General features: G+C 48.2%; 1 protein-coding gene across 1 annotated transcript; it reads left to right on the top strand.

Annotated features, from left to right (window-relative positions):
* The first annotated feature begins 1,942 nt into the window (after positions 1-1,942).
* Tmem171 (transmembrane protein 171) lies at positions 1,943-10,870 on the top strand. The gene is made up of 4 exons (XM_045134275.1): positions 1,943-2,008; positions 4,421-5,161; positions 8,609-8,747; positions 10,640-10,870. Exons 2-4 carry the CDS (start codon positions 4,516-4,518, stop codon positions 10,833-10,835), a joined length of 981 nt encoding a protein of 326 aa, XP_044990210.1. The 5' UTR covers positions 1,943-2,008; positions 4,421-4,515; the 3' UTR covers positions 10,836-10,870.
* Positions 10,871-14,312: the final 3,442 nt, after the last annotated feature.

The following is a 14,312-nucleotide window of genomic DNA, read 5'->3' as shown; positions in this document are numbered from 1 at the left end:
ATCAGAGGGCTCTAATCCGGTGCGAGGGCCTGGGTTCTTAGAAAGTCCTCATTGTCAGTTATCTGCTCTTTAGCTGGGCATACCTTGATGCCTTTCCAGAAGGTGGTTGATACATCTTCATACTTTGACCAGGATATCTCCACCCCAGACACAAATGACTGCAATAACCTTGGGATGGTTACCTGTATTGGCATATTCATCTATACAAAACCTCCCAGCATCACATGCCCATGTAATAAAAAAAAAAAAAAAAAGAGTGTTTTGGAAAGTTCACAGGGTGTGTGTTCTCTGGTGACAGGCGAGCTCCGGGTTCAGCATGGAGCCCTCCGTAAACATGGCTCAAAGCCCTTGCCCCCCAAATTGACCAGCTGTGTTCTCTTCACCTCTCTGGGTCTCAGTTCGTCCACTGGCTGATCTTCCCCTCATTGGCTTCTGGCCCCGTCTTTCCCTGAGCGGCTGGATACACACAGTAGGGAGCCACGAGCTCACCAGAGCAGGGGATGCTGGATCCTGGTGCTGTCTCTTCCCTGATGCTAGCAAGCAGCTTTGTCATTTGGTCATAGCCTGCGGGCACCCTGCCTATGAGAAAGTCCACACGTGGCCCACCAGGAGCTCTCCCAACCACGTGCCCACGACTGGAACTTGTGCGGTGTGGTGCCTTCCTGGCCAACCTTCCTTCATCTCAACCATCTCACTCCACCAGCCCCAAAGCCCAGGTAAGTCCGCGTCCCTCTTTTGCCCCACTCTGAGGCCCGTCTTGCTAACTCAGGGAATGATCTGAGTTGAATTTATTATCCTCAGACGGGATTTCAAGAAGGTGGGCAGGAAACCAGGGAGAAAAGCCGGGGGTGGGGAAGTCCCCTGAGCTCAGTGTGCCCTCAGTGTTTGGGCCAGAAGCACCTGAGTCACCTTTCACAGCGCCCTGACCCCTGGGGTGGAAACTAGCACAGTTGGATCCTTGACAAGTGTCACGGGGCAGGTTACAAATAGCATTGCACGGGGATTAGCAAACCCACCCGAAACTCCCATTCAAGGACAGGGAAAGTTACCAGTTTAATTCCTGCAGCTCACTGGCCGCTGAGCACCCAGGAAGGGGGCTCTATGGCAAAGTATGCCCGTGTACACACGTGTGTGAATGCCCATGGGACAGAGGCGACCGGAAACGGTTCCTGATAAAGGGTCAGCTTCCGTCTAGGATCTGGGACCTCAGGCTGAATATCTTGGGCGCAAGCACTCCCGCGTCACTCTCCAGCGGGCCCTGGCGTTCTCATATCCTGTCCTAGGAAGCTTGCAGCTAGGATCTTGTTCCAGTGACCCCCCCCAGGTCAAGGTATCCGGAGCCTCTGGAGACCACACGCCTTTGAGTGTGTCCGGCTTCTTTGTGATCGCAGGGTGGCCTGTTGTGACACCCCTCCCCCCCAAAGACCACTGAGGACAGGGGACCTCCGCTTTTTCTTTTGCTCCCTCGAGAGCTCCTCTGTTGATCATCGCCTGGGCTTGAGGCTCAGCAGCGCGCAGCCCCAGGCAGTCGGGAGAATCTAAACCCCAGCCGGGCCAGCGGACCAAAGGAGGAGGCGTGCGTGGAGCGTGTGCATTTCCCGCGGATTCCTCGCGTGCAAGGTCAAGGACGCGGAAGCGGTCAAGTGCTCCAGCCGGGAGCCCCCAAAGCCTCCCCTGGTCTTCCCTCGCCCGCGCGTCTTGGCTCTGCCCCCCCCCCACACGACTAACCCCCCCCCCCCTCCAAGGGCAGCACCTGGTGGCGGCCAGCTCCCGCCGGTCTGCCCTACCCTACCCTACCCTATCCTACCCTAGCTCTGCCAGGCCCGGCTTGCCGCGCCCGCGGGGCTCCGCCCGGTTCTCTGCACACCGGGGCGGCCCGCCCTCCGCGCCTGGACGCGCAGGGTGGTGTGTGCCTGGAGGCCTCGGGCCGCGTGCGGAGGCGGGCGCCGCGCCCAGCCGATGCCCACAGGCGCGCGGGCCGCCGAGCGCACGCAGGAGCCGGGCTCAGGTAAGCGCTCCCGGCGCTGGGAACCGCGGCTGCGGCGCACCGACCCGCCGGGCTCCCGCGCTTAAAAGCCGCGCGCCTGGGGACCGAGCGCCCCGCCGCTCGGATCTCCAACTAGTTCCCAGAAAGACGTTTACCTCTCTCTCCTCGCTCGCGCCTCTCGCCAAGTTCGCCCGGAGCTTGGACGTGGAGAGATCATGATTAGGAAATGTCTTTTGCAGTGTGTGTGTGTGGGGGGGGGGGGGGTGGGTGGGGGGAATCAAAGGAGTTTTGGAGAACCAAATTTGGCGGTGGTGGTGGTGGGTGGAGTTCGGCTTTGGAGCAATTAAGTTTAGGATGATATTTGGAGAAAAGTTCAATTTTCCTTCTAATTTTCTATTCGTGTGGATGTGCATGCGTGTGTGTGTGTGTGTGTGTGTGTGTGTTTACCTATGAGGGGCGCTGAGAGGACCCTCACCTTATCTTGGGCCAGGGATTAACAAGTGTGCCAAGTGTTTATTCCATTAGCCCAGGAACAAAATATATGTGGAGTTTTGCTTATTTTGTTGGTGTTTGGGAATTTGCCTTAAGACTGTTGAAACCCGTGACTCGCTGCAAAGCTGGAAATACCAAGAACACAGTGAGCACTTGATGGAACTTGATAACTGAGAATCACCCTTATCTCCGAAACCAGCAGGAAAAAAAAAAAAACGTGATTCATAAAACAGTTTTAAATTAGTGCAATTCCTTAAGTCTTTCTCTCAACTCAATAGCATCTTTATAAAATGTTTTTTTTTTCCAAGTTTGAGACTAAAGCTTATTTCTCTCTTGTTTTCTCCCCCCACCACCACCACTTCCTTCTGATTCTATCATTCTTTTCTTTTTCCCAGAGAAGTAATTCCTAGTATGTAATTGGCTGTTTGCTCTCATTACCTAAACTGATCTTCCTTCCACATGACTTTGGTTTGTCAAAATGATCTTGGCCTTAGAACCTCCGTCTTGAACTTCATGTGACCATGAATGTGAATGGTACAAAGTAATGTTTAAAAGTTTTCTTTCCTCCGGCGAGAGAAAATATTCCGCAGGCGTTTGGGTTATGTTTGCCTGTGTCCTACCTAAGGACCTTTACTCCCATTCATTGGAGTTAGATGAGATAGCTGGGCAATAGCTTGGTAGTACGTAGATCAGAGGCTCCTTTAATGATTGCCTGCTAAAATTACTGGGCAATAACCTTGAAGTATGGGGCTCTGTTGACTCTGTGGCATGTGCTTTCTCACTTGGTTTCACTTATATTCTTTTTTTTTTTTAACTTATTTATTTATTTGAGAGAGAGACACACAGACAGACAGAATGGGCGCTCCAGGGCCTCCAGCCACTACAAATGAACTCTAGATGCATGCGACCCCTTGTACATCTGGCTTACGTGGGTCCTGGGGAATCGAACCTGGGTCCTGTGGGTTTGCAGGCAAGTGCCTTAACCGCTAAGCCATCCCTCTAGCCCTTCACTTATGTTCTTCCCATCAAGTTCTTTTGGTCTTCAGGGAGTGTTGTCTGGCTGGTGATTTTTATCAGCTACTCATTTTTCATTGAGTCTGAACCTCTGTGGAAGTGAATGGCACTGCAGACGAGGGTGACAGACAGCTGCTTTGGTGTCCTGTCCACCTGCCCGAGGGTAGTAGTGTCTACCCTGGTGACAGGGCTTCACTTGATTATTCCAGGTCATGCCAGGGTACAACAGCTGAGTTACTGTGGTGTGTGTGTGTGTGTGTGTGTGTGTGCGCGCGCGCGTGCGCAGCCCCAGTGTGTGCCTCTTGAGAACTCAAGAATCACATTTTGACAGAATTAAGTTAAAAGTGCACAGACCCACTGTCTTCCTGAGCTGTCTTTCCCTTTGGTTGAAACTGCCCGGCTAGGGTCATCTGTAGGTGAAGCCTTAGAAAGAAAGCTAAAATGGAAAGTTGCCGGAGTCTGAAACAGGAAGTGGAAAGTTAGTTGTTGAACAAAAATTTACCACCATGCTCAAAGCAATGGAATACAGGACATGGCTACACCAGAAACAATCCCCGTGGCTCTTCCCTCTTGCACTGTTGTTTGTTTTTGCATGAAGTGAGTTTGTAAGACTCAGAACAGGAAAGCCACACCCAGTTTTTTATTCTTCTTTTTTTTTTTTTCTTTTTAAAGATCCTCTTATCTTGGAGGTATGGTAATTGAATTTCCTCTTTTTTTTTTTTTTTTAAAAAATATCTTCCTAAGACTACACTTTCGCGAGGTTTGAATGTCGGTTCTCCTGACTCACTAGCTCAGTCATTGTTCTACAGTGTGTGGGGAGCTCCGTCCCGTGAGTTCATGTATAATTTCTGAAATGGCCAGCCAAACCCCAGAGCTGGTCAGGACCACTTGTGCCCACTTTAATTAGTCCTTTATTATTGCTTGCAGAGTTCTGAGGACAACAGACGGAAGGAAACAGACGGAAGGTGCCCCCACCTTGCCTGGGTGAAGGAAGAGGTTGGGGGGGGTGGCTCTTTCTGGACATGTCTTCCATCGCGACTGCTGAGCCCGATGGGGACCAGAGGGACCAGCGTGTCACCAAGCTCATTTTCTTCCTCTTTGTCTTCGGCGCGGTCCTGTTGTGCGTGGGAGTCCTGCTCTCGGTTTTTGGGTACCAGGCGTGCCAATCTAAACCCCTCGCGCGCTGCAGCACGGTGCTGAAGATCGCGGGGCCTTCGTGCGCGGTGGCGGGGCTGGGCGCGGTGGTCCTGGCCCGTTCCCGGGCGCGCCTGCAGCTACTCCACCGAGGGCAGCGGGGAGCTAGCCAGGACCCCAACGGAGCATTCATCTGTGGAGAGAGTCGCCAGTTTGCCCAGTGCCTCATCTTTGGGTTTCTGTTCCTGACCAGCGGCATGCTTATCAGCATCCTGGGCATTTGGGTCCCTGGATGTGGCTCGGACTGGACTCAGGAGCCTATGAACGAGACAGACACTGGAGAGGGAGAGCCCCAGATGTGCGGGTTCCTTTCTCTGCAGATCATGGGACCCTTGATTGTGCTCGTGGGGTTGTGCTTCTTCGTGGTCGCCCACATCAAGAAGAGGAACAACTTGCATGCCAGCCACCACGCCTCCGAGGGCGAAGAAGGTCACGTCCACACGAATGGCTCCGAGCCTGTCCACGTCACTGTCGGTGAGTGGCGGTCATTTGTGCCCTTAAGCGACAGTGTGGCCGATGCTTCGAGGTTTTACTGGATTGTCCCGAGTCTCTGGCCTGTCTCACGCATGTGTGCGCACACACCTGAGTGCGCACACTGGTAGGTGCCTTTCCTGGGGCGTGCCCCGTGGGAGTGTGTCCTTGTCCTGAAGTTGACGCTGCTTCCAAGTTTAAAACCCGCTTCATCCTCGAGGTGCCACCAAACGTGTGAAAGCCTGGCCGGTTCACTGTCCATTCTCTCCTTGAGATCGTGGGAGAGATAGCCTGCCTCTCCTTTATGGACATAACCATGCCAGCTCCGAAATTCAAGAGCAGCTGTACGAGACAGCCCTGCCTCCCGCAGGTGTGCGCTGTGGCCTCACCGAGGACAGCAGGTCCTGAAGGACACAGTGCTGAGGAAACCCCGTAGGGAGGCTGCTTTCCAGCAAGAGCAGGTTGTGAGGTGTGGGTGGCCCTGCGGATGGGCAGGACAGAGGCCTCCAGCCAAGATAACAGGGCTTCTTTGAGTATTTCCTTGTTTGGTTTTGACAGGTGATGGCCTTCCCTATAGACTTGCTTCACAGGTCTTTTTTTCCCCCCATAGTGTGTAAAGTGAGCACACAAACCCAATTCCTAGGATCCACCAAGGCATTCTCAAAAAAAAAAAAAACAAAAACAAAAAACCAAAAATTATTTATTTATTTGAGAGTGAGAAAGAGGCAGAGAGAGAAAGAATGAGAGTGCCAGGGTCTCTAGCCACTGCAAAGAACAAACTCCAGACACATATACTACCTTTAAAAAAAATTTATTAACATTTTCCATGATTTTTTGTTTATTTTTATTTATTTATTTGATAGCAACAGAGAGAAAGAGGCATATATATATATATATATATATATATATATAGAGAGAGAGAGAGAGAGAGAGAGAGAGAGAGAGAATGGGCGCTCAGGGCCTCCAGCCACCGCAAACGAACTCCAGACGCGTGCGCCCCCTTGTGCATCTGGCTAACGTGGGTCCTGGGGAATCGAGCCTCGAACCGGGGTCCTTAGGCTTCACAGGCAAGCACTTAACCTCTAAGCCATCTCTCCAGCCCACATTTTCCATGATTATAAAAAAATATCCCATGGTAATTCCCTCCCTCCCCACCCCACTTTCCCCTTTGAAATTCCATTCTCCATCATATTACCTCCCCATCTCAATCATTGCGTGCCACCTTTTACATCTGGCTTTATGTGGGCATTGGGGAATCGAACCCAGGTCCTTAGACTGCAGGCGAGCACCTTAACTGCTGAGCCATCTGTCCACCCAAGACATTCTTTTTATGTTTTTTGTTGTTGTTTTCAAGGTAGGGTCTCATTCTAGCCCAGGCTGACCTGGAATTCACTATGGAGTCTCAGAGTGACCTTGAACTCATGGTGATCCTCCTACCTCTGCCTCCTGAGTGCTGGGATTAAAGGTGTGCACCCCCACACCTGGCTTCTTTTTAGTTTTTAATCTGTGTGTATGGTGGCCAGAAGACAGCCTCAGGTGTGTTGTCCCCAGAAGCACCATCCACCTCTTTTGAGACAGGCTCTCTCACTGGCCTGGAGCTCGCCAATGAGGCCGGACTAGCTAGTCAGTAAGCACTAGCCAGGAATTTGTTTGACTTTGCCTCAGCAGCACTAGGATCACAGGTGTGCACCATCACATCCAGCATTTTACGTGGGTACAGGGATCGAACTCGGGTCCTTGTGTTTTAAGAAGTAAGCACTTTATTGACTGAACTATCTCTCTCAACCCTTCAAAAAAAACAAAACAAAACTTCCTAAACTTTTTTTTTTTTTCCTGGAAGACTAAGTCACCCCTGGGGAAATGACAGAGGCATAGCCAGCCAGAAGTGTTTCTTCATCAGATAAACAATGCACTTGGCTGGTGACAGTCTCTTTTGCCAGGTGTTGGAGCCTGAAGAGTCTGTTTTGTGTGTATGGCAATTTCAACACTGGACACAGTGGTCCTCAGAGGCAACTGCTATTCAGCTGCAGCTAACAGCTGGGCAGCTGAGCCCCAGGGATTCAGAGGCTTGCTTAGGTTGCTGGCAAATAGCTTAAAAAAAAAAAAAAATCCTGTACCTGTGACCAGTGTGAACTGGTCCCGCCCCACAAGGAAATAAAATTTTCTCCTCATGTTCTTCCTGCACTGTCACCTCACATTTTCTGCTTACCAGAATCCTAACTCAGACCCCTGATGGTGGGGCTGCAACCTTCTTAGAATGTTCTGGAAAACTCTCATGGTGCAATGCACTGGAATTCCAAGGGATTGGAACTAGAGTGCCAATTGGAGCTTGCATGTAGACTCTAGTCTCTCCTCCTCAAAATCCAGGGGTATATTCTAGAGCACACAGCAGCAACAGAAATGCAAAACCCAAACTTCCTTTGAGTTTAACTTCAATTGTTCAGGTGGGATGAATTTTTGGTGGCTGCAGTGATGGGCTGAGCATGGGTTATTGTCATGTGTTCAGAAGCTAAAATTATATTTGAGGTGTCTTATTTATTTATTTATTTATTTATTTATTTGGTGGAGATAGAAAGAGAGAGAATGGTCATGCTAGGGCCTCTAGCCATTGCAAACAAACTGAAGGTGCAAACGCCATGTTGTGCGTCTGGCTTTATGTGGGTATTAGAGAACCAAACCTGTGCGCCTTCACCGCTGATCCATCTCTCCAAGCCTGAGGTGACTTTTAATGGATTAGGATGCCCAGTGGAAAATAAGAAAGGTTTTATCGCTTTCTCAGGAGTAGACCCCCCAGGTGAGTGAGGGAGCTTGTTAGCCAGCCACTCCCACAGCTCAGGCAGCCCCACAAGAGACAGGCCAGTCCATATGGCCAGGGAAAAACTCAGAGCTCTGCATATTGTCCCACTTGAAAAAATAATTGTGGTTAAACTGGCCGCGGTAGCACACGCCTTTAATCCCAGCACTTGGGACGCAGAGGTAGGAGGATCACCATGAGTTTGAGGCCACCCTGAGACTACATAGTGAATTCCAGGTCAGCCTGGGCTAGAGTGAGACCCTACCTCGAAAAACAAAAACAACAAAAAAATTGTGGTAGCAAAAAACTCTAATACTTTAACCATTTTAAAACAGACAGTTTACCTTCATTAAGGATATATACAATATTATGTTACCACTGTCACTATCAACCCCCAGAATTACTTCAGCATCCCAAGCAGAATCTCTGTGTGTGTTAAACAATAATTTGCATTCCATGCCCATCCTGACCCTGGTCAGCTATTATACTTGGCATGTAAGTTCAACAGGATGGTTTTCTAATGATTCAGTGAATAGCATCTGTTTTAACCTTTTACGGTGTACAGCTGGGTCAAATATAGGTCATTAATCTTGTTCTTGCTAATTTGCTTCCGTTTCTGACCTCCCTGTCTTCAGTCGAATATTGTGTTTCCTTAGGTGACTCGGTGATAATATTCCCTCCCCCTCCACCGCCTTACTTTGAATCTTCAGCTTCTTCAGAGACTCGAACCCCTGGAGCTCCCGGCTTGTTCCCAGCTGAAAATCCACCTTCCTATTACAGCCTTTTTAACTATGGGTAAGAGCCTCCCCTTTGACTTTTTTTTTCTTTTAAATTAAAAAAAAAATTTTATTTATATATTTGAAAGAGAGAAAGAGACAGAGAGAGAGAGAGGAGAGATAGAGAATGGGCATGCCAGGGCCTCCAGCCACTGTAAATGAACTCCAGATGCATGCTCTCCCTTGTGCATCTGGCTTACGTGAAGTCCTGGAGAATTGAACCGGGATCCTTTTGCTTTGTAGACAAACGCCTTAACTGCTAAGCCATCTCTCCAGCCCTTCTTTTAAATTTTTGAGTGAGAGAGAATGGACTTCCAGATGTGTGTACCCCTTATGACGCCATGTGCGACATTTTGTGCCTGCGTCACTGCGTCTGGCTACGTGGGACCTGGAGATTCGAACATGCGTTCTTCACAGGCAAGCGCCTTAACCACTAAGCCATCTCTCCAGCCACTCCCTCTTTGAATTTTGCCATTGGCCATGTGTAATCCTTCCAGGATAAGGAGGGGCCCGAGTCCAGGCCCATCTAGCTTTAAGGCTGTGGTGTAAGGTTGACGGCTGGGGATGCTGAGTATCTGATGTTCTGTTTAAACGCCTGCTGTGACGTCAAGAATGCCTTTCAGGAAGCCTTGGGCCCCTCAGAAGTTCAAAGTGCTCATAGAATGATCTGAAGCCTCCTCCTCGCTTCTTCATCGTTCCTAAACGCCGAAACCAAAGTCCAGTGGCTTACGTTAACCCACTGCTGCTGCTGTGGTCCTTCCTGTATTCCAGCGTCTGGCTTTTACCATTGTTGTTTTATTAATTCCTGAGATTCTCAGGGCCACTCCGGGAAGAAGTGCTGTGACCAGCTGCATTCTACCAGCAAGGACACTGAGGCTTAGGAAGGGAAAAATCACCCACCTGGCAAGCACAGAACTCAGACCTAGGCCACCCACTTTCAGACCCACGCCAGTGACCAGTGTCCTGTGCTGCCTCCCACCCAGCTTCGGGCTTACTGTTTTCATTGCCTGCATGGGTTGACTCACCTTATGTTATCTAGCTCAGAGGACAGAAGAGCAGCGGGCGGTGACTGTGTGCCTGAGCACCCACACGGGCACTCTCTTTAGATGGCATTGTACCAGGCTGTCTTTTAAGTTTATTTTATTATTTACTTATTTATTTTGTTTTTTCAAGGTAGGATCTCACTCTGGTCCAGGCTGACCTGGAATTCACTATGTAATCTCAGGGTGGCCTCGAACTCACGGTGATCCTCCTACCTCAGCCTCCCGAGTGCTGGGATTAAAGGCATGTGCCACCACACCTGGCTAAAAAAGTTTTTATTTTTGATTAATTTGGGGGGGGCAGGGAGAGAATGGGCATACCAGGGCCTCTAGCCACTGCAAGTGAACTCCAGATGCATGCTCCACCATGTGCTTACGTGGGTTCTGGAGAATTAAACTTAGGTCCTTAGTCTTCGTAGGCAAGCACCTTAACCCCTAAGCCATCTCTCCAGCCTCAGGCTGTTTTGATATTAAAGTCTGCTGTCAGGAAAGTAGAAAGTAGAAAGTGGGGGCTGGAGAGATGGCTTAGCGGTTAAGCTCTTGCCTGTGAAGCCTAAGGACCCCGGTTCGAGGCTCGGTTCCCCAGGTCCCACGTTAGCCAGATGCACAAGGGGGCGCATGCGTCTGGAGTTCATTTGCAGTTGCTGGAGGCCCTGGCGCACCCATTCTCTCTCTCTCTCTCTCTCTCTCTCTCTCTCTCTGCCTCTTTCTCTCTGTCTGTCACTCTCAAATAAATTAAAAAAAATAAAGTAGAAAGTAGGAGACATGATGCCTTAGAGATCTTTACAGGTGTTCCTAAAAACATGACAGTTAGGGGGAATCTGCTGCTTCTGTCACCTCCCTTCATGCTCTCTCTCCTTCTTTTCAACAGAACCAGAACTCCAGAGAGCCAGGGCGCAACTTCTGAGAGAGAGCGGGAACTTATATACACCATTTCTGGGACCCCTTCACCCTCTGAGATCTCGCACCCCACACATCTCGCGTCGGACTTACCCCCCAGATATGAAGAGAAAGAAAATACCCCAGCCTCACCGCTGGCTTTACCTTCCGAGTCTTCTGCACCTTGAACTGTGGACTCCAGTTTTATATGTATATATCGTGAATTGCTATTTTATTTAATTTTTTTTTTAAATAAAAAAATGCAACAGCACTAGCCATGTTCCCATTTTCCTGTTACCAAAATCAACAGATAGATCCTGGCTATTGGTGCTTTAGACCTCAAAGAGGCATACCCCCTCCTCCAGGCACCAACAGGATCTTCTCAATGAGATCTAGAGCTCTGGGGAGTGGTGGGATTGGTTTTATTGGGAGGGAGAGAAACGAGCTCAGAGAGGCTAGTTGACTTCCTCCCCATCACGGGACATCTAACATTGAGGTTGGGTTTTTTTTTTTTTTAATTTTTATTAACATTTTCCATGATTATAGAATATATCCCATGGTAATTCCCTCCCTCCCCACTCCCACACTTTCCCATTTGAAATTCCATTCTCCATCATATTACCTCCCCATTACAATCGTTGTAATTACATATATACAATATCAACCTATTAAGTATCCTCCTCCCTTCCTTTCTCCACAGAGGTTGGGTTTTGAACCCACCTCGCTCATAATGAAAGCCAGACTCCTATGGATGCCTGTGTTGTCAAAGGCCAGCTGGAGCAGCAGTTGTTACTACTGCTACTTCTAGAACCATGAAATGAGATTGCTCTCCTAATTTCTTTATCACTTTTCCTCCTCATCCCTTTCTCCCCTTTGCCCTGGTGCCCATTCCTTCTAACTTTTTTTTTTTTTTTTTTTTCCGAAGTAGGGTCTCACTGTAGCTCAGGCTGACCTGGAATTCACTAGGTAGTCTCAGGATGGTCTCGAACTCACGACGATTCTCCTACCTCTGCCTCCTATCCCAAGTGCTGGGATTAAAGGCGTGCGCCACCTCCTTCTTCCTTCTTGAGGGAGCCTTTAAATGGGCCCTGGAATCTTCTGATACAACTTGAGATTCTTGGCACCTAATTTCTCTGCAGAGTCCGGGAAGAAGTTGCCTTTTTGTTTAGTTTCTGAGACAGTCTTGCTACATATTCCAGGCTATCTTTGAACGTGTGATGTTCCTGCCTCCGACCTCAGAGCTGTTACAGGCATTCACCACCACTCCAACCTTGCCTGTTCGTATAGTAACTCATGGGTACAAAACTCTCTGAGCCATTCCACTTTTATTAGTGAGAAGACCTCTAAATATAACTTGTACAACCAGGTACCCTTTATTTTAAATATAGTCCTTAAGAAATGATGACTAGCTATTAATAATCCTACCTAAAAGAAACTGACTTTTAGCATATGAAATATGTAGTAGCAGTATTTTTTGGTATCAAAATTGGATATAGGGCTGGAGAGATGGCTTAGCAGTTAAGGCTTGCAAATCCTAAGGACCCAGGTTTGATTCCTCAGTACCCATGAAAGCCAGATGCACAAGGTAGCACATTCATCTGGAGTCTGTTTGCAGTGGCTGAAAGCCCTGGCATGCCCACTCTCTCTATCTGCCTCTCTCTCTCTCAAATAACTAATAAAATATTAAAAATATATATTTGATATAGCAAAAATGCCAAGTATTTATGGGCTTTTTCTCATTTTCTTTTTTTTAAAAAAATTATTTATTTATTTATTTATTTGAGAGTGAGAGAGAGAGAAGGAGAGAGGGAGGGGGAGAGAGAGAGAGAGAATGGGTGCGCCAAGGCTTCCAGCCACTGTAAATGAACTCCAGATGCGTGCACCCCCTTATGCAGCTAGCCAACGTGGGTCCTGGGGAATCGAGCCTCGAACTGGGGTCCTTAGGCTTCACAGGCAAGTGCTTAACCGCTAAGCCATCTCTCCAGCCCTGTTTTTTTTTTTTTTTTTTTTTTTTGAGATAAGTTCTCACACTGTAGCTCAGGCTGGATTAGAACTTATTATATAATAAACCGAGACTTGGCCTCGAGCTCACAGCAATCCTCCTGCCTCAGTCTCCCGCGTGCCGAAATTCCAGGCTTGAAGCACCCACCATGCCTGGATTTTTTGGTGCCTTTCCGTGACCCACAATGCCCACCATAGCAGCCGGAAGCAGAGCTGCACAAGGACCTCAGCAGGTTAGCTGCAGTAATGACAGAGGCATGTGAATTGCCATGCCATAAATCAGGTGGCTGTTGGTCCCAGCCATCCTAATCTATTTTTAAATTGGGCATTTATTGGATTGAACTGCTCTTAAAATTCTACTAGTTCCTCCTGGAAGGTCAAGTGTTCACATTTTAAAATTAGAACAAAGGGCAGATTACTGCCATTCCTCTCTACCGTTCCTTGTTTAAAATGGCCAGGCGGAACCTCCTAGGTAGAATTCCTTTTAAACTTTTGTTAGTTCTCTTGTACAACCAAGGCCTCTCCAGTGGCTCGTTGCTGGGCTTTGTGACTGGCGGTTCACTTTCACATGCCAGTAAACCTAAACGAGCCATTAGAAACGGTCAAGAGTACATGTGACCTTCTGCTTCGAGAGGCCTATTCTGCCTTGCCAGCCCTTACAGACGTCAGCGAAGTAGAGAGAAGCCACTCTCTAAACTTCGCAGGGGTGACAGGACCTGGGTGTCAGCATGTTGTGAATTGAGGTGACTGGCAGCAAGGCTGGGCTTCTGAGGACCCACTTGGGGTGTGAGATGTGTTGTTAACTTTCCTCATTCAAATTGGACCGTGTTAAGTGATCATAAATGTTGGCGGGGATGTGGAAAAACAGGAACCCTTCTAAACTGCTGGTGGGAATGCAAATCTGGTCCAGCCATTGTGGAAATCACTGTGGAGGTTCCTAAAACAGCTAAAGACTGATCTACCATATGACCCAGCTATAGCACTCCTAGGCATATATCCAAAGGACTCATCTCATTTCCTTAGAAGTACATGCTCAACCATGTTTATTGCTGCTCAATTTATAATAGCTGGGAAATGGAACCAGCCTAGATGTCCCTCAACTGATGAGTGGATAATGAAGATGTGGCACATTTATCCAATGGAGTTCTACTCAGTGGTAAAGAAAAATGAAGTTATGAAATTTGCAGAAAAATGGATGGGTCTGGAAAGGATTATACTAAGTGAGGTAACCCAGGCCCAGAAAGCCAAGCACCACATGTTCTCTCTCACATGTGGGTCCTAGCTACAGATGATTGGGCTTCTGCATGAGAAGGAAAATACTTAGTAGCAGAGGCCAGTAAGTTAAAAAGGAGACATAAAGGGAAGAGAAAGGAAGGGAGGAGGGTACTTAATAGGTTGATATTGTATATATGTAAGTACAATGATTAAGATGGGGAGGTAATATGATGGAGAATGGAATTTCAAAGGGGAATGTGTCCGGGGGGAGGGAGGGAATTACCATGGGATATTATTTTATAATCATGGAAAATGTTAATAAAAATTTAAAAAAAAATTGGACCATGTTAGCTTTTTGTTGTTTCAGTGCATCAAACTCGGGGCTTTGTGAATATTAGACAAGTGCTTTACCACTGAGCTATATCTGTCCCCAAATTAACCATTTTAAA

This window comes from Jaculus jaculus, chromosome 14 (assembly GCF_020740685.1).
Source record: "Jaculus jaculus isolate mJacJac1 chromosome 14, mJacJac1.mat.Y.cur, whole genome shotgun sequence".
NCBI lineage: Eukaryota > Metazoa > Chordata > Mammalia > Rodentia > Dipodidae > Jaculus > Jaculus jaculus.
Note: the sequence above shows the minus strand (reverse complement) of the source record. Positions and strands in the feature narration are given on the sequence as shown.

What these genes read in the sequence shown, in the direction of transcription:
- Tmem171 (XM_045134275.1), top strand. Translation starts at nt 4,516, where the DNA reads ATGTCTTCCATCGCGACTGCTGAGCCCGATGGGGACCAGAGGGACCAG. An exon ending in GCCTGTCCACGTCACTGTCG is followed by an intron (nt 5,162 to 8,608) that starts GTGAGTGGCGGT and finishes GTGTTTCCTTAG; the next exon opens with GTGACTCGGTGATAATATTC. An exon ending in TACAGCCTTTTTAACTATGG is followed by an intron (nt 8,748 to 10,639) that starts GTAAGAGCCTCC and finishes TCTTTTCAACAG; the next exon opens with AACCAGAACTCCAGAGAGCC.